General features: G+C 38.2%; 1 protein-coding gene across 1 annotated transcript in view; it reads left to right on the forward strand.

The window, feature by feature from the left end:
* RAPH1 (Ras association (RalGDS/AF-6) and pleckstrin homology domains 1) overlaps positions 1-20,353 on the forward strand; it is a 96,872-nt gene that overhangs the window by 28,920 nt on the left and 47,599 nt on the right. The window contains exons 2-4 of the mRNA XM_050900097.1: positions 9,881-10,000; positions 13,476-13,581; positions 14,447-14,964. Of these exons, the coding sequence (XP_050756054.1) occupies positions 9,881-10,000; positions 13,476-13,581; positions 14,447-14,964 (744 nt within the window). The remainder of the gene's footprint in view (positions 1-9,880; positions 10,001-13,475; positions 13,582-14,446; positions 14,965-20,353) is intronic.

Genomic DNA, 20,353 nt, shown 5'->3' on the forward strand with positions numbered 1-20,353 from the left:
CTTGGTTTTGATTTTTTTCCTTCTATTATAATTCAGTCAATATTAGCAGCTATAGAGGAAAGAGAGGACCAAATGAGACATAGCAGAATTAGGTGCCGTTTTATTTGAAATCATCATTTGGACTGTTGCTAGTAGTATGTCTGAAAATGTCCTCATTTCAAAGTAGAATCCTTTAACTGGTTATGTAAAATACCATGCATGTTTCTGTGCTTTTTTAGTCAGATTTTATGTTCTGTTGTTACATGCAGAATGTTGCTGAAGGTACAGTTATGGATGTAGGCAGTTTTCCTTGTTCTGTCTTCCCAAACTGTTAGCAGTTTGCTTTGTATTCCTTGCCTTGGCCCTTATCTGTAAAATGGAAAATGGAAATCTTCCTTCCTTCATTCTTCCAACATGTCTGGTGTAGTTTTGATGATAAATGCATACAAAGATATTAAAGGCTTGCATTTTTACTTGAATCATTAAGCCCTTGGGAAGTTTCAGTAACAGTTCAGACGTCTAAGTTCTTAGTTTCCTTTTCTAAAGGTTTTATGTAAGCTTTAGTGGAGCTTCAGGCTGGCTGATCGGTATGTGTGAGTCTACCATGTCATTAGGAGATGTGCGCTTCTGGATCTCTCATCCACTTCCTTTGTGTACTCTGGGGACAAAAGGCTTGCCAACATTGCCCTTAGTGTTCTCATATCATTTGCAGCTGTGTATTAGGATAATAACTGTAATTGAATTGAATATTATATTTCAGGACTTGAGTGCGTTGCCAGCTGTGATCAGGAATGTTTGTCTTCTCCCTATGCTGCTGCACATCTCCTCCCCATGCCCCCCCCCCCCCCATTACAATTAATGGAATACTTAGGGATGTTATGTTTTCCTGAAATGTGTGGCCATAGCCAGAATTGGGAAAGCAGAGCAAGGAGCCCAGTGGTCTGAGGTAGGGAATCCTCATTCTGAGATGCTTGCATAGTCTGTCTTGCTGTGTACTCAAGCTAGTGGGTAGAGTTGGCTGAAATCTGTTCCGCCTCTATCCCTCAGATCAAATTGGCAAGAAATGTCCAAGGGCTTTTCTTTTTCCTAATCTATATGGACCAAGAATCACCTCTTAGAGGCATCTGAAATTTATTTTGCTTAGTGATTTTTCACTTATTGTAGAGGCTCCATCAGCCTTCAACCTGGGGGAAGTTTAATGGCCTGCAACATAAAGGAAGTGTAATCTTGAGGATTTAAAGGAAGGATTCTTCTGAAAGAAAAACTCAGGGCTGAAATAGAACTTGTTGTGAGTCACTTGTGGTTCTTCAGTGGGTAAGAAAGAGATGCTTTTTAATGATAAATTACTCGAGCAACTGCATAATGAAGATTCCGGAAAATTGGAGCTAATGTATGTTTTTAAGTACATCTCTGTCTACTGAAGGCAGACTGTACTTTAATATAGATTTAAAGCTATACATTTTCCTAGCTTTCATAATCTCACTCTGTTTTCACACTGAAAATTCTCTAGTCTTAGCTGGTGAGACTGAGATGTTGGCTCCTGCAACTAGTGAGTGTCATTGTTTCAGAGAAGACCTATATTTTATTCTCTGCTTGAAGAATATTTTAGCTAAGGCAACTTTTGTTTTTATGATGTCTGGCTAAGCAGTTTTTTAGAGCTGTCTTCAGGTTGTCTTCATAAAGAATCTGCTGTGAGACATGATGTAATCTAGGATGCTCTTTTTATGGGAATTTAAATTAATGTCCACTTGGGTACTCTGGCTGGAATCTTGGTTCAGGAAATGGGACACAATGATTGATAAAGCCCCTTCTTTTCAAGGCAACATCTGTTTGGCTAGATGTGGGACAGGCACTGAAATATATTGGTGGGAATAAAGGTTTTACTGTGTGCCTTCTCAGCAGCACAAATTTCAGATGCAATTAGATAGATTCTTCAGTAGACTCCTCTGTAATTTTGGCGTGTGCCCTCTTACAGAAAGAAAGATCTTTTAAATGTGTTTCGACATGCAAGGGGTCACCCTATGGAGACTATTTTAAAATTTCAGGCTGCAATTATGGAAAGCTGGAGTCAATATAAATAGTAATAATAATACAAAGACAGCTTAAGTGATAATGAGCAACCAACCCTGTGGAACATAGGGTAGACTTCTGCTTCATCCACTTTGCATTTTACCTCTCTCTTCAAGCTTTCAAACAAAGAAGGGGTGGGCGGGTAGGTATTTTGTGGGTGGTCTTGCTGTGGCACATCAGAAGTGTTTCCCATTGTTTGTTAGAAATCAAGATGATGAAGTAAACTTTCTAGTATCTTCAGTTTGTTTATTTCAGGAAATTGTGGGTGCTTGTATCAACTAAAGTTAGAGGGGGAGTGTACAAGTTTTGATAAAATACAAAGGGAGTCGGTAGCTGCAGTGGATGTGAATGTGGAGAATTATGTTTTTCTATTTCTTCATGCTGCTAGCCAAAAAGAGCTTTATTCTTTCATATTTGTATTGTCTGTGAAGAGTACTGTGTTGTCATATCCCTGCTTAACACACTGTCTGCTTCATTCTAAAGATTTAGGGCTCAGTCTGTGGAAGACCAGGGAGCAACTGTGGTATGTTTTACTCTTCTGGTTAGAATCTCTGGGGGTAGTTGTTGAACAGCCTACTATAATGTGAAGGGCTCAACAGCGCTCTCATGAACAGCACTGAGTTTTAGAAAACCTGTGTACAGCACTGATGTATTTTGGGGGATTCCAGGAACAGTGAGACAGTTTGCTTTGATGTTACCATCTGATATCTGATTAAGACTTTTTTTCTCCTTCCAGTTACTTTTTCAAACAATTGTTTCATTAGCAGTTGCTAAAATTTATGTAAGTTATGTGTTCACTGATGTTGCTATAAATATTTATATTACAAACTTAGAGATAAAGTAAAGAAAAATATTTTTAAGAGCTTAGTGAAAAGGTGGTTGTTTGACTGGGCTTAAAATACAAACAGCCAGAGGCAAAGGCAAGTTCTTGTACAGGCATGTGCGTAATTTTAGGGGTAGCATTAGAAATCATGCTGTATATGTTTGACTGAATAACTGTTACTTTCAGCAGCTTTTAATTGGTCTTTTATTGAAACTCTAGCCTGTCCAGAATTCAAAACATGCATTTTCAGACACGAAGATTTCTTTTCTGTGGTTTCAAAGATACATTCTTGCATGTCACACAGATCAGTGGGTAAGGGAGGGACCATTGTGAGCTGTCCAGTTTTGCACCTCCCAGCTAAACCTGAGAATAAGGCCTTGCGGTGAGGATGCCTGGTTTTCATACTTGCTGGATCTCTGCGGTCCAGACCAGCTGCCTGATATAAAGTAAAAGACTTGAAAATGAAATATGCTCAAACTGCACATTGCTTTTAAAACTTTTTTTACACATTCTGCAATTACTTGTCTTCCTTCTCCCAGTTGCTTTGAACAAGTCTTGTACATTTCATGTTCTGCTCTTAACTTTCTATGTTTGAGGAATAGGATTTATTGCTAAAGTCCAATGCCCTTTTTTAATTTTGAAGAACAGCTTAACCCCATGTGCATAAACATTTGTTCGTTCCTTTTTGCCAACCCTATTTCCAAATTGGTACTAATTAGTTTATTTTAAGAAATAAGTAAGGAATTAAATAAAGTAAATTTTCCAAAGTAATGCTGAGTCCCTTGCTTCCTTGATAGTTGGAATGCAGTTGAATTTGACAGGACAGATCAATTGAATTGTGGCAGATAATGTGTTGATGTAAAGAAACCATCCTTAATGAGTTGGGGAGGGAGGGAAAGAAGGGCAGGAAACGGGTAGTAGACTTGAATAAAAGGTTGTCACATTACTTAATCCAGTGACCCAGTATTGAAATGCATTAGTAACTATGAATGCTTTATACACCTTAATTATATCTTCATTCTATTGATGTGTGATTAGGTGCAAATATTTCTTTCTTGGATCTTACGTTAGGGCAGGTCAATACTGCTGTCCAGGACCTCAAGAGGTCACCCACAGTACTTCTGAGTATGTGAATCTCTTCATGTGTGCAAGGCATAGATTCATTATTTTTCCATTTTAAAGCTGTATTGCATAAATAGGTTTGCCTGTTTAACTGGTACAAAAGAGTACACAGGCATTATTTGATTTTTAAAAGTGGCAACAGATGCTATCTTTGTATAATACATAAATGCAGAATTTTAACTGTTAGAATTATTGCCCAAGTAATTTCAGAAACACATGAGGTTATTGGTTATAAAAGGTCTCTTTACTTTTACTGAAGTGGCTGAAGCTTTATCTTTTATCAGACTTTCAATGTGTTTTCACTGTGTTGTGTGACTACAAGCCTGGAAAACTATTGCCTGAGGCATGGTTTAAAAAAAGAAAAACAAAACTCAAAGTTGGCTCAAAATAGTATATTGAAGGAGGCTTTCACTTGACATAAGATTTTTATTTGGGATGTTTTGAATTTGTATTTTTTGGCTGACAGATTTGTACCTCAGTTTTTGAGTTTGAGAGGCATTGGAATGTCTGTGTGCTGTAGGAGCCTTGGGATGTATTCAGTTAGTATCTATGCTATTTGAAGCTAAAAGAAAACAAATGCTCTTTTGTTCAGGTTTTCATCTAGATTAATGTAAACTGGGTTATAGGACATTGGATAATGCACAAAGACTTTCCCATAGCTTTCTAATCCCCCTCCAAATCTCTTTTTCAGGAGTAGTTAATTTCAGAATATTTTATGCTTATTAAGAAGAAACATGGAAATACTAAAGCAAATGATCTGCACTGTATTGTTGGCTTAGTGTGCTGCAGTGTTAAAAGAAAAATGTTAGGGTCAGTTATAGCGTAAGACTTCCTTTTTTACTGAAAAACATGCTGGATTTGATTGGTCCCTGTCATGTGAACAGAGTATTAATATGAAACAAATAATTTATGTGCTCAAACTACCTTTCATCATTTACCAGAACCTCAAGAAAATGTGTAGAAATGTGGATGTGAGCTTTAGCTGTCAGTTTTGTGCCAGCATTTCAATTTTTTTTCTGTGTAAGTAACCTTATTTCTTTAAGCAGTCAGGTGAACGAGTATTAGAGGTGAAAACCTGCTAGAATCTTACTCTTGTATTTATGTGTGCATACTATGCTTATGTGCTTGTACGGTATACTACTGTAGCATTCTGTCATATACAACTTCTTAAACAGAAATGGATACTGCCATGATGACACATGGATGATCACAGATGGAAGCACTCTGATTTCCAAACCAGCTCCAAACAGAGTATGTTTTCCAAACCAGAGTACGCTATATAGTTCCTTTTGGTTCCTGAGGCTAGATTTTAAAATGCAGAAATCGAGTTACTTGTTCAGATAATGTTTTGAATGTATGTGTATTGTTTACTGCATCCCTATAATAGATTTATAACAAATTCCATAGTTGTTGTTAGGAAGAAAATCCTTAGTTCAGTAACAAGCATGAGCTTGTACAAGCTTGTATTTAAATAATAAGAAAGGTTGGGAGTGTAAACCTCAGTTGCCTGAAACAGAGAGGGTTTGTTTTCATTTTGGGGTTTTATGCTGTCAGTTGCCTTTGAACATACTTAAGCATCTCTAGTTCAAAATGCTTATTACAGTGCTTCTGAAATTATAGTGAATAAACACATTCTTGTTGCTGACCCTTTAAGCACATTGGCATTTCCATTTGGACTCAGAGTTCTATTTTTGTTTCTCTGATAATCTTTCCATCATTAATTAAGTGTGGTATAGATAAATACTGCAGTCTGATTCTTTTACAACTACTTTTTTTCAGTGCAGAGTGTTTCTATTATAAGGAAATATTGTTAATATAATAAAATTTCCTATTTTCTTGAACTGGGTTGATTTAAGGTAGGAACTACCGTCTCAAAGTGCAAGTCTGCAGAATGGGGTCTCAGTGAAAGATACTTTAAGTACACCTTTGATTATAACTTACCTCTGTCCCAAAGCTGTTGCTTTCTGATGACAGCAGTTTGTTAGTTTCAGAATTCTGCAATGGTGTCTTTTCTTGAAAATGTCAAAATGGTGTATTTGAAGCATTGTTCTTGGGCTTTTCATCTTTCCTTATGTGTTTTGGTATCACATCATCTCATGCTTGTCCTGATGTACTAAAAGCTACAATGTCTTGCATAAGAATCAGCTTGAAATATATGTTTCTTTTTTTCTAAATTATTGTTAAGTTTTTTCCTTAAAGTGTAATTAAAAGAGTAGGTTATGATTAAATGTTGTAACTGGTGACTTCTAATGAAAGCCTCAGTAATTTTTTGTAAAATAATATTAGAATACTGTGCTTCATGTATTTAAAGGTGAACAAACCTAATGAAGTGTTTTGGAAACTAGACAGTTGACTTACAGCAATTAGGGGTCTGCCTGTTTAAATAGTATTTCAAACAGATAACGTTGACTGATGCAGTCCATAGTGGATAATGAAATAGTACATAGACCACACTTTAGTGCAGGAAGCCTTACTTGCATGTGGAAGACTATACCATGTTGGTACCTTATTTTATCTAGGTATACCAGAATGATGCTGCTCATTTTCATTAAGTTCTATTCTGACATACACTTGAACAGAATAGAGGGTGAAGTGTTGAAAAATAACTTGAATCCTAAAACTACTTTGGCACTTCACCTTGTATGAGCTAAGCAGAAGCAACAGCTACTTAAACTCTGCTACCCTGCAAATGCTTTAGGAATGTAAGTGGCTGACTTTATGGTGTCACACGAGAACAGTTATTCCTTTTCCATTTCTTAGATCTAATTTAGTTTTAAATTACTCCTTAAAAACAAAAACAAAAAACCAACACACACAGGCGCCCCCCCCCCCCCCCCCCCCCCCCCCCCCCCCCCTTGAACTTCTGCCATTTTTCTTTCTTGTTATGAATAAAAATGTCATATCCTTAGAAAGGTGTGATAACTCCCAGTTAGGTCATGATTTGCTTAAGTATAGTGCATGTTTGCTGTGATCAACAACAGCGAGAAAGAAAATGAGAAAGTGTAAAAAGGAAAATTTCAAGCTTTTTAGTTGGAATATGCACTCTTTTTGAGTTGTTACTGTTCAGAGTTCTCATGTCAAAAAGTTCAGATACTGTTATCTGAGCATTTTGTCTCTGCCTTAATTTATTGAATTAATCCTTTAATTGATGTCCTTTGGGATATCTCCTTCCAGTAGTAGAGCTTGTGCTAAGAGAGATCCCTTTTACAGAACTAGCGAGTTAATATTAGCTGTTTCTTAAGTGAGACACTACACTCTGTGTGCCTTTTGCAAGCGAACTTTGACAGGCTCATAGGAAATGCAGCTGACGTTAGGAAGCTTGGGTGGGGACTACAAGGAGCTGGCAAATACTACAGGGTTTAGTGCCAGACTTGCTGACACAACAGTACTTTACTTGTAAAAGTTTTCTTTAGGCTGCTAATTCTGTCTTCAGAGTAATTGGAACTAAAGCAGTGTCTCTGATGCCAAGTTAAAATAGCTAAAGCAACAGTTTATGGGAAATTGAGAATGCTGGTTTCTTTCCACAGCTTAGATCCTCAGAAATATCAGTAAAAAGAACAAGCTCCTCTCTTAATGAAAGGATGAGTTATGACCAGTGCCATAGAATGAATGCACTGCAAAACAAGTCTCATCTAACTGTAGAGTAAGCGGCAAAAACAGCTCAAAGAGGGAAAGGCTAGCAGTGTAAAGTATCTGTAAATATCAAGCTCTGTCTGTTTTATATCACAGTTTTCATTTATTTGATTTGCTAGTTCATAGTCATATTTCCTAAGGCATGCTTTTAATAGCTTCCCTTAGCCTTCAAATAAAAATTCTTTACTTCAAGTGTATCTAGACATTGAGAAATGCTGTGTTGTTGAATGTGAACACTTACAGCAGTTTGACCATGTCCCCTTAAGTATAATGTGTTTTGTCTTGAAGTTACAGTGTTTGTGATCCATGTAAAAGCCTAAGGAGTAGTAAGGCAAAGCTTTGAAGGGGTGTGAAAGTGGAATCCAGTTTCTGTTTGTTTTGCAGAAGTTCAGGCAGAGTATGAGTTGCTACCCTGTTGTCTCCGTTTCTGTATGTGGGAGGGCTTTCAGGTGACATCATGGAAATGAATCTTGCAGGGGGAGGTATGCCTGACTTATAGAACATAAAAACTGGTGCAGTCTTGGTGGAAGGATGCAGGTCTATTACATAAGCATATTGGCATTTTTTGGATTTCAGCATCACTCTTAGATTTTTGGGAAGAGCTTCCTTCCCTTCCCTGGAGTGCTAAAAGTACTTAACAGGACTCAAAACAAGTGTTGGAAGAAATGAGATTCAGATGGTGAAATTTACAGTGTTTGCTCATGCAGTGTGCCATGCCAGGTTAGCTTTAATATTATTGCCCCTTTTAAGGTAAGCAGCTGCATTGTGCTCTCCCACAAAAGTAAAATCTCGGTAGGAGACTGAAGCAGCTTTGCCTAGAGCAACTGGATGGCAGTATCTTGCATTTGTGGGAGGCATTGGCTTCTGCTGACCTCAGAATTGTAGATCACCTGTGAAGTCTCCTGTTCCATGATTACTGTATCAAGGTAAAGTGAAATATAAGCAATATATAAATAGAAGGAAAGGCTATTTTTAAATCATGGAGGTTTTTTGCATGAAGTGTTGTCATATGAAGTCAAAAACGGATTGAACAGTTTTTCTCTGAGATCACCTTTATTGTCTTTCGTAATGTCCCTCATCAGTTCAAGTCTGCAACGCTGTGATGTCTTGCAGACCAAAATTTGACTTTTCCTGAAGACTAGCATTTAGAAAGTTTGCTTTTAAATCTATGAAATGTAAACTGGTGCTTTCTGAAAGCTATGTCGCAAATTACTATGTAGCCCATGACTTGACCAAATCAAGCTGTACAGCACGCCATGAATTTTTTGTATAGCTTTTGATGGCGATCTGTTCTCATGTCTCTCTGGACATTCTGTAGCACACCTCTAGGATTTATTCTTCTGCGGTGCCTGATCAGTGCCAAATTGTTGCCTATGTGTTTTCCCCCCAAGTATGTAAATTTTCATTCTGAACCAGATCCTGGGTTTAACAGTGTGGATGTACCCAGGAAGGCATGTGTGTCTTAGCTCCACATAAGGGGCTTGGAGGAGTGTTTGGGGAAGAGAATAGAGGCTTGTTTAACAAAAGATTAATGTCCTTTGAGGTGATAACAGATAACCTTTAGAGAATGTTAAGTCTTTATTTTGGCCACTCAAATTTGTTGAATGAAGGAGAGTCTGATAGCTGTAATGGTGACTCTTTGCTTCCAGGGAGGAGTTTCTTTGTTGGGTAAAAATTGTGCAGTATCACTGAAGTGATCTGGAGAGTGTCCAAGATTTAAACTGTCTCATGGGATGTATTGCTGGCATTCTCTGTGGCCTGTTTAAGCATTTCTGTTTACAGATGTGTAGAGTCAGCTATTTGCAGTGTAGTGAGACTGCACTTCCTGTGGGTTGAATGGTGTTGCTTAACAGTGGTCAGCTGAATTCCTTGGACAAGAGTTGAATTTTTGTAATGTACGGTCAGTAGACTTTGCCAACAATAGCTGGCAGTGAATGCACGTGCAAGGCCAGCGTGAAATAATTTCTGATGGTGTGTTAAATATTGTGGACTCTGTTCTTCATCTTTTTCTGCATGGCTCTGACAAAAGTGAACTGCAAGAATGGCTTTGTAATTATCCATTGCAGCTTTCACACTAAGTCTTTACTTGTGAGCTGGATAATAAACTGTGAATGTATGCAATTTGTATAAAGTTTATGGACAGACATGTGCTTTGACTTCAGAACACTTTTTCAGAAGCTTAGTAGCTGACACCAGTTTTCTTAGACACTGATACAATTTGAGTATCAAACTTTTTTTTTTTTCCCTCCCCAGATGGAGCAATTATCAGATGAAGAACTTGACCATGGTGCTGAAGAAGATAGTGATAAGGAAGATCAGGATCTGGACAAGATGTTTGGGGCCTGGCTGGGGGAACTGGACAAACTCACACAGGTCAGGGAGGTTTCAATCATCTCACAGAATAATTCTTTATAAGTATTACATGTTTCTTTTCAGTTGGATGCTAACTACTTAGCACTGCCACTTGCAGCAAGGTAGCCTGTAGCATGTGACCAGCTCAGTACTCTTTAAAGGTTTCTAAATTGGCTTGTTTTCCCCATCTCAAAGTTGTTAAATTCATTTTTCACAACATGTTAGTTTGACCTTTCCCAAAGGATATGATTCCTTCTGACAACTATGGAATTGGAATTTTGTCCTCAAGTATATAGAGAAACACTGACTTTAGCTGGCTAGAGGTAGGCCGTATCTCCAAACATATGGTTGGACATTGTCCAGCTACAACAGCATTTATTTGTTGCACCTGAACAGCAATAAGGAACAAGAAATTGTGAATGTTACCACTGGTGACATGGTAGCGTGCCCTGATACACCCTAGAGGACTCACCATTGTGCCAGAGTACTCTTCCTGCATCAGAGGGGCAGCTGATAGGACGTCTTCGTTTGGCACTTCCTTCTTTCTAGTGCTTTTTCTTTCCTTCACGAGCAAATCTTGTGTTTTGCATGGTATGCCAGACTCCTGGGGTGATAGGCTGTTTCTCTGTGACTGCCTGCTATGTTTTTTTCAGCTGTGTGAGCTGGCCCTCCTGAATAACGTATTTCATCATCTCCCTCTTTGTCACGTAGACTTAAGCAAAGGTATGATACCTCAAGTTTCAGTAAGCTGGAGAAGAGGCAGTTTTTCTCATCTTCATCTTACCCAAACACTGAAGGAAAATTGAGCTAATCATGTGACAGCATTTCAAATTCAGGCTCATCTCTGTTATCTTCTGGTTAAATCTCTGCCTGCAAGATCTAAATGTAGATAGCACTCTGGGGGAAAATGATTTTTTTTCTGAACTTGTGCATGTGGGGCAATAAAGAATCCTGCCTTTTGAGATGAATGGAAGACAGTGTGAAATAAATCTGTATATCGTAATTCTTGGGTTTTTTTAACTTCCTGTGAAGAATTTTTAAGGCGTGGGCTCTGTAAATTACCTAAAGTGAGGATCTTCACAGAGGAGCACAGTGGGTAATTGGTCTTAGACCTTTGTTCTCTGCCCCATTTTTTTCAGGTATGAGCAGCCTCGAAATACAAGCATACGTGGGGCTTACAGCTACACTATTGACATACAGACTTTATGGTGATGTCTCAGTTTGTGTGCTGATCCATGCAAAATTCTTAAAACCTACTAACAGATAGTTAAGGGGAGGACCCACATTGTTTGTTTCTTACTTTCATATTGCTGTACAACAGTCTGCAACATAGCCTAACAGTTGCTCTTCTGTCTTTTCTGACTACTGAGAAATGACATTTCCCCCAGAACTTTGAATGACCTCATATGGTTTTGTATAAACAAGTTAATGCAGTTAGTTGTGTCTCAGTTCATTTGTTTGGAAAGTGATCCTGTCTTGATGCAGCTGTCCCAATAAAGTCCCAATAAAGGGGGATGATTAGAGCTAATGAGCTCCGAAGTGCATTCTCCTGTAGTCTCAGCATTTGTTGCTATTTATCAGCTGGACCTTAAGAGCAGTAGGAGGACAGGTTTTTTTTCTCCTGAGTTCCTTGAACTTTAGCTTCCTTTTTAGATTTCCTAAATGTTTATTTGTGGGGGATTGAAAGTAAGACCCAGAGTCCTTTCCAGATGGAAGTGTTTTTTAAAAGATTTGTAATTTTTAAGATGCCCATGAGATCATTTGAATTCACTTTGCCCTCTTTAACTGCTGGTCTAATAAAAGCATTATAAAATGTAGTCACAAAATTTGCAGCATGTGTGAGCAGTGTTTGGCACTGATGCAGAGTGCATTAACATTTATCCTGCTCTAGTTATCCTGCTCTATGGTGCAGGTTAAATGAAGGAAATCTTACCTTACTTCTCATGATCATTCAGAACTAAGCTTTTGATGCTATTGCATTTTTCAGCAGTTCTCCAAACTGCTAGTTTAGTGTCATAATGCGTTATGGAGAAAGTGCTCTGATAATAGTGAGAGCATATCCCATGTGTTTCCAAGGGTTTGAAAAAACTTAATTAAATTCAGCAAAACACATTTTAGATGCTTTTAACCAGAATATATTAGCTTTACAGGAAATCTTTTGTAGCAGTCTGTGGGTTCAATCTGAAGGAATGGGCCCTAACTTGCCTCTTCTGTAAGCAATTTCACTGCTGCCTCTAGGGTTATAGATAGATATTCCCCCCCCCCAGCTATTCTGTATGGGACAATATGTAAGCTCCATCAGAGGTACTACAGCTGAGTTTTTTTCCACCTGATGGAAGACAAGGCTGCATCACTGGCTTCTCCTTAAGTGATGATTGACTTCCTTAATAAAGTGGTTTGTTTTTTTTAAGTGCAAACCAAACTGAGGAGAGAAGGGAGTTCAGCAAAAATAAATATTAGGGAAAAAAAATAGTGTATTTGATTTTTAACAAAGGCTTGAGTAAAGATGTAGAAAATGGAAATAAAAAAGTTTAGGTGAGAAACTTTGTTCTCTTGGAGCTAGAAGATGCTTTTCTTTCAGACAAGCATATCTTCAGGAGAGCTTTATCAGTACAAGCATTGCTTAAATTCAAACCCTCTGCAGGCCTGTCGAGCCTCAGCGACAGCAAGAGCTAGATTCCCCATCTAACATCTGTCACTCCAGGGGCAGCAGCTCCAGACCCTGTCATGAACCTCTTGGGTCACCGGCTGGATCATAGTGCCCTACTGCTTGCTAATTAAAAAAATGCTGGTATTTATTACGATGTTATGCCCATATTAGCCTTCATAACATAACAATTCAATGTATTGTGTAGAAAGATGTCTTGTCTTTTTTTTACCTATATTAGTTTTTCTAAAAAAATTTATCCTACATTAACTGGCTGGGATTTGCTTTCACTATTTAACATTTCTCACAGGAAAGGCTTATTGAGAAAAACGGCTGAATTTAGCCAATTTAAAATCCTTTTTAATAAAATAGATTTCTTCATTGAAATCCTTTGTGTGCTTATGCCATGATTATGCTCATAAGCTAATGATGCATTTCTTAGAGAGGGTGCCACCATTTGAATGTTTAGATACTTGTGCAATTCGCTGCAGAGAAGTTGTTACTGGTAAGCCAGCTGTCTGTGTTCCAAAATGAGCTAGTATGTAACACCACTTAAAAATGCATTTGGAATATAGTTCCGTCCTTTTGATTCTAAAAAAGCCAGAACGTGTTTAACATCTTTTCTCCATTGAATATCTGAAGCTAAATCTCTGGTATGGTGATGTATGTTTTCAGTCTAAAGCCTGATATGCCAGGAGTCTTTGAAAAATTTCTCCTAGAGAAAGTTTTTCAGTTATTTTGAATTAATTTTCTTTGAAAATATCTTTGAAATAATTTTCATTTATCTTGAAGATTTGCTTTTCCAGTTCCTTGTCAAACTTTATTCTGCCCTTTTTTTGTCTTTTTCAGAGTTTGGATACAGACAAGCCTGTGGCACCAGTGAAGAGATCACCTCTCCGTCAGGAAACCAATCTTGCCAACTTCTCATATCGCTTCTCCATGTACAATTTGAACGGTTTGTTGAATTATTTACCCCCTCAAATATTAGTTTAGGGAAAAAACCTGTTCCAGCTATAAATAAGAACATTGTAAAATATAAGAGCATTTAAATACACTTCTAGCTGAAGTGAGAACATGTTTGCTGAAGGTATTGCTTTCTGATGGCACAGAATTTTGAGTATCCTAAAGCAGTATCTTTTACAGCACCTAGTATCTGAGAATTGTAGTCTAGTGCTTGTACAGAAATACACGTTCTGGGATCTGGTCTCATGAAAGAATGCATTGGTGTGTATCTGTTAAACAGGAAGAAAGAGCATCTTGCTTCATGGGACAGGATGCGGGAATATAGCTACAGAATGCTTTCACGTTAAACAAAAATCATGTTTTTCCTTGTCTTAAAATAGCTTCCTCTGGTTGTAATACAGGAAGCCTTAATTTAAAGGCTTGAGTAAGCGCATAGTATTTTGTGGGTTTTTTTAAAAGCAGTGTCGCATACCTTGCATTACTTTAGCAGAAAATGCTTAGCAAAACACCTACACTTTTTTGAAAAGTTGAGGCATATTATACAGATGTATTTTTAGACCCTGTTCACAGGACAGCAGTTTAACCTTTTCAAATGTAATCTGAACATTCATAGATTTCTTCTGTTGGCAAATGTATTTAACCTAAATTTTTTTAATTGCTCTTAGACTGGTCAAGAGTAGTAGTGCAAATAAATTTCTGCTTAGCAGTGAGCAGAGATTTTGCAATACAGATGGGAAAAGAAAATATAGCTTGCTTTGCTCCCTTACCCTAACTGTTAAATTTGATAACGCAAAGTGAAGAGTTGCAAAGACAAATGAAGTAACTCTGCATGTACTGAAAACTCTTGTTTGTTGCAGAAGCCCTGAATCAGGGGGAGACTGTGGATCTAGATGCCCTCATGGCTGATCTCTGTTCCATAGAGCAGGAGCTCAGCAGCATTGGGTCTCATTCAGCAAACAATGCTGCAGTGAAACGCCTTACCACAGAATCCAAAGCTCAGAAACCACCTGCTAGCCGACCTTCTATTAAGCACAGCAGCATGAAAGGATTATCGTCCTCATCTGGTAAGGTGACTAAACCATCACATGCCAACGTATCTTTGGATGATATCACTGCACAGTTGGAGAAGGCCTCTTTGAGCATGGATGAGGCAGCCCAACAGTCTGTTGCAGAAGACACCAAACCAGTAGTTACTGCTCAGCACAGGAGGACGGCATCTGCTGGCACAGTGAGTGATGCTGAGGTGCGTTCAATCAGTAACTCCTCACGTTCCAGCATAACCTCTGCAGCTTCCAGCATGGACTCCTTGGATATCGATAAGGTGATGAGACCTCAGGAACTGGACTTGACATCACAAGGGCAACCAATCACTGAGGTAGAGTGTCATTAATTCAAGATTCTGGTTAGTTTTAGGGGTTTTTTTCTTTAAACCTCTCCCCCCCACCCCCATGCTGACACTCCTAGCTAAACATCTTCAGTGCAGTGGGGTTGATTAAAGATTAAGATTGCTTTTGCATGGACTGCACATGCTGTGGCTACTTCTTTCTCTGTTTTTGTTTCTGTCTGCAAGGAATCTTTTTAAAGAATGTGTACTTCCTTTTTTTTTTTTTTTTTAAAGGCTTTCCCCATCTCTTCCTCCTCCTAAGCCAGTCATGGATTTTAATGTTTTATAGTTAATGTTTTTATTCTAAGTAAATCTCATATATTGCTTTTAATTTAAATCTGAGGAGTGCACAGCTGTGGAAAAAAGGAAGTAGAACTGACAAGACTACATTCCTGTTACAGTACACTTAATACCTGAAACACATGGAGCAATTTATGAGTGTCTATCTGGAGCTATACTATACCAGTAATTTGCTGCTACTTAATATTCTTGTTTAATGTATGACAGGGAGAACTCTTTGAAGTAGTGCACAACACAGGAAAAAAAACTGGGCTGGGATACAGCAACAGCAGATGTTCGTTTGGGATTTTGGTGCCTTGGTGTTGCTTAATCAGAGAGGAAACTTTTCAGTAAAAGCACAGCCAGTTTGGGGAACATTGAAAGTGCTGGTGACTTGTGTGAGGAAATGCAGAAAATGTTCTGGTGAATTTAGAGAACTTGAACTAGAAGCTGTCTTGCAGAAATATTCTCTGAAACAGAAATCTGGCCTGTTCAAAAGTCAGTTGTACTAATATGCATGTTCTCTTTTATGGGAGAAAACTGGAACAAGCTGAGTTTATTCTAATCAATAATTAACACTAATTTGAATGAGCTGTGCTGAAAGCATGCCTCTACCCATCTGCAGCAAAAGTTCATCTGATGTAAAGAGGAAATGATGCAGGCATGTCAGTCTAATGATCAACTCATCAAGGTCACACTTAGATTTAAATCTTTATTTGAAGTGGTGAGAAATGAATGAATGACAGTTTAGGTAAACTTTCTTTTTTTATAAAAAGTTGTTGGTGTTCAGTATATTTTTATTGGAGATTCATATTGAATGAAGCAAAACAGAGCTAGATAGAAATGTGTCCTTTTCTCTTTGGAAAGTTAAAATGCAAACCGTTGCATTATTGCTGTAGGCCTAAGTGTTGGAGCCAGCCTATGACAATCACTGATTATATTGTTGTTTTTGTCAATCGTTTTCTTTCTGTGGTATGACAAGGCTTTTTTTTTTTATCTCTGACTGTTATTCATGTTGATATCTCTCTTTTTTTAATGTAGAAGGTTAGGCAATATTGCATTTTTGTCTCTCCTCAGGCTACAAAGATGATTTACTTGCATTAATCATTTCTGTAACTTGCATAGCACAAGAAAAACTTGAATTTTGCATTCTTAATTTTTAAAAATGCAGGATGTTTTCTGCAGTTGATTTTGCAGGTCTCCCTCTAGATCTCAGCCTCTCTTTACTTCAGGAGGGATATGCTTGAGGCATCAGTAAGATTGCTCTTCTTGTCTCCCAGATTTTTTCAATTCTTCTCATGGCATGAGTAATCAACAAACCACCTGCTGCACTTCAGTAACTTGATGTTGGTGAATCAAGAGACAGGTCAAGATGTTGCTTTCTCTTCACTGGAAGCTAATCTATATTGCTGCAGATGTTGCAGTTGCTTTCTCAGTTGCTTTCTGAGCTTAGCCACTGACTGCAAGGCTCAAAATCACCCCCAGAAGCTTTTCTCACAAAGACATGTGAGAGCTGCTTTTATAAACCCGGTGATTGCTTCTCATAAGAATGTGGCTATTGTTTCTCTGCCCAGATAAGTTGACAAGAATGATTCCTTTGAAGGAGGTAACCAGAAAGTGTTGGTAATTTGAGAGCCAAATTCTGCTCTCCTCTTGAGAGCAGAAACCTCTACACTCATTAACAGTACTGCTTTGTTTTTGCTCTATCTGTTCTTTTTAAGTTCACTAGCAAGGAAGGTGTTCAACTCTGAGAAATTTTCCCCAAGTTTACAGAATTGGTATTCAGCTATTGAGTATTAAAACTGTTATATGGTGGGTTGGGACTTTTTACTGTGAAGCAACTTTTTTTCTCATCACTGGTGAACAGAAAAGGGGAAAATCACATTTGTTTGGAGTTTGTGACAGATTCTGTGGTGGTGGTTTTTAAATGAAATTCACCTTATAAATGGGCAGAAACCCAAGGATCCTTTGGTGGAATCATTGTGTACCAGCAAAGGAGTTTATTTCCTTTTTAATTCATTTAGTGCCTGAAAACTACTGTTTAGGGGTTTATTAATCTTCACGGCTAGGTTGTGTACCAAAACAGCTTTTCCTAGTAGAGCTGAATTCTACCCTCCCACCCACACAGTTGACTCAGTGGTGCTGTTTCTAATAGAGGACATCCCTCTGAGGAAGTAGCCTTTGAAGACAACCTAGTGCCCATGTAGGAAAAAACCCCACGGTTTTTATGCAGAAAGTGAGAGGGGCTATTACTTCATGGCCATAGCAGATCTGTTTTGAGATTTGTTATTCTCACATAGTGCTTCAAGTTAGCTCTTTTCTTGTTGCCTGTCTTCCTTGAGACTGTCTGTAGTTGAGCTGACCTTTAAAATTTTTCTTTGCTGCTATGGCTCTTACAAAAGAGGTCAGTGACTTGGCAGCTCTGCCCTTTTGACCGATCCTTTCTGTCCTCTCCAGGCAGTATAGGTACTTTAAAAAGTCATCCTTTCTTCCACAACTTAATGTTATGCTCTTCCTTTTGTGATTCCAATAAAACTAAGTAAAACGGAAGACTGTTTTAATAGGAGGAAATGCTTGTTTGAAAAAGGAAATTAAGCTTTGCAGTTATTAACTTCAGTATTCTATCTTAAAAAATAATTCTGCTGTGTATTTAGAAGCTCTCTGACCTGGAAATGTAGGGAAATCCTGTAAAAGAACTGCCATGCAGTGGCCCACTGAAGGGCCCACTGAAGTCTAGTATACTTTCTGACTGGTAATAGTCCACAGCCACCAAAAATGGGAGGATATGACTTCCCTTTCCTCTCTTCCTCCCTTCCCCAAAGCTCTTATTTACACTGTCTCATCTCCTCCCTTGTCCCAGCTTTGGCACTTACTGGTACTTCACACACTTGCCACTTTTATTCTGGGGCTCAAACTGTGTTATTTGGGTGAATTGCATAGGCTCAGAGGGGTCTGATGTGTGCTGATGCGCAGTAGGGGGATTGTAGCCAAGAACTGGAGGCTGGAAGGGAGAGCAGGAATACTCCCATTGGTGGTAATGGATTATTCAAATCATTTTGCCTGAGCAATTCGACAGGCACTTAAGTGTCGTTGTTTTCCTCTTCCTCCTAGCAGTCTGTAGTGTAGGAACTTCCTGGGGTTGAAGATATATCAGCATCATGACAGATGATAACTCTAGGTGGTCCTGTTGGCCAGGACCATCCTTGTTGTTCTCATTCTGAATTTGTCTCTCTGCCACTTTCAGGAGAGTTGACTGGAATTCCCTGGGTTGCCTAAAATCACGGCTTTATTAGTTGTCATCATGTTTTGTTTAATTTTCTCCCTTTCGTAACAATTCTTAACACTGTCTCTTTGGACACTGTGAACATTAATGTCTTCAAAGACTATTGCTTTGTAGTCTTGAGATCTTGTCTTGGTGGTACAAAGTGTCTGTCTGCACTTACGTTCTTGTCTTCAGTCTCCTCTAAGCATTACTGAGTAAGAAAAGTTGTTTCCACCCCACCCCAACCCCCTGTAATTTTTGCTAAATTGAAATTTCTCTTTCACAAAATTATTTCCCAAATCCTTGCTTGAACAGTATTCTTCCTTAAATTGGTAGGTTACGTTTTGTCTTCTGTGCTTTTAGTTGTGTAATGAGTGGCATACACTTTAAATCTTTGTTTCTGCATGTGAGATACTTTACTTGAACGCAGACCGAATGAGTGATGTAATAGCATGAGTTAAAGATAGGGGAAGTGATGACTATATGACTAACTTGTCCCCTCCACCCACCCATATTATCTTTTTCCTTCTTCCTTCAGTCCCTCTGCCATCAAGAAATTGTCTCTGTTTTCAGTGAGCTGTGCTAGAGCAATAGGAGAAGAAAGTAGTGGGGAGAGAGTAGACAACTGTGTTGATCATGCTCATGTAGCTAGTTATGTTTGATCAGTGAAAGGGTCCATTCATGGACAGTCATTGTTACTGTCCTGCATATACTCAGTGAAGAGGTTGCAGATAAGTTTGAAGTCTGGCACAGTACAGCATCACCCCCACTCCCTCTCAACATGGAGTTCTTTATGTCTGTAACCCAGTTTGCACAGCTGAGAGATTCTGACTTACAGACGAAGATAATGCATAATTTAGCAGTTGGTAATGCTACATGATTTTTTTTTTTTCTTTTAGCTTTTACTTAAATTCATTGTAGTTTTAGACTTGATGTATAAGAGGTGAAAATCACGACAGGGGACTGCCAGTGCATTAAAACTACAGGTTCTTTGCTTCACTTGGCAGAGAAGGTGGCAGTGTAGAGTAAATGTTAATGTTTTTTGGGGGGAAAACAAGGGAGCTTTTGGGGGCATGACAGTTAGTAATGGTTGTAATGTAAGCTCAGCACACATAGACAAATCTGTATTGGCTGATAACTCCTGTGGGATAAAGTGGAAAACTTGAAATGGGCATAAGGAAAGACAAAGTTGGTGTTCCATAGCAATTTTGCCTTGGTTCTTGTATGGACATGTTGTCACTAAAATAATACTTGTTACACAGTGGCATAACACAGAAGCTTTTCTACCCATTAAAGATTATTGTAGGTCATGTTTTATGTGTGATTACTAAATGTTACATTGTATGAAAATGCAGTTAACTGTTTCTGTATGCAGAGATATCAACCCATAATATACATAGTCTTTGGTAGGAAACAGTGTCTTAAAATAGAGTTGGACTGCTGAACGTCATATATTATTTGTAGGTGATTTAAAGAACAGTTGTGGGCTATTTTAGCTCTTGGAGGAATAGAGCATTATTGGCTCTTGTATTTTGGGAGCTTAAGGTTTGAGTAGTTTTCCTTACATTCCATGTTTTGTGTGGTTAGCGGATGCAAAGGATGTTAGTCTCCGATTTGTAAGAGTAGTTACAGATATGCAACAAACAAGGCATGACGGACGTTTATTTTGTGTTTCTTCTAAAGACTCTTAAAAAAAATTAAATTAATTTCATTTTCTGCCAGTTCTATTATGTCCTTAGTTTTGTACACAAAGTGTATTCTGGAGTGTTTCCAGTTATCCTTTTCCTAAGCTGAAAATAGTCAATGGAAAGACTTAATTTGAAACACAATTAGACCATC

This window comes from Gymnogyps californianus, chromosome 7, assembly GCF_018139145.2.
Source record: "Gymnogyps californianus isolate 813 chromosome 7, ASM1813914v2, whole genome shotgun sequence".
NCBI classification, from domain to species: Eukaryota; Metazoa; Chordata; class Aves; order Accipitriformes; family Cathartidae; genus Gymnogyps; species Gymnogyps californianus.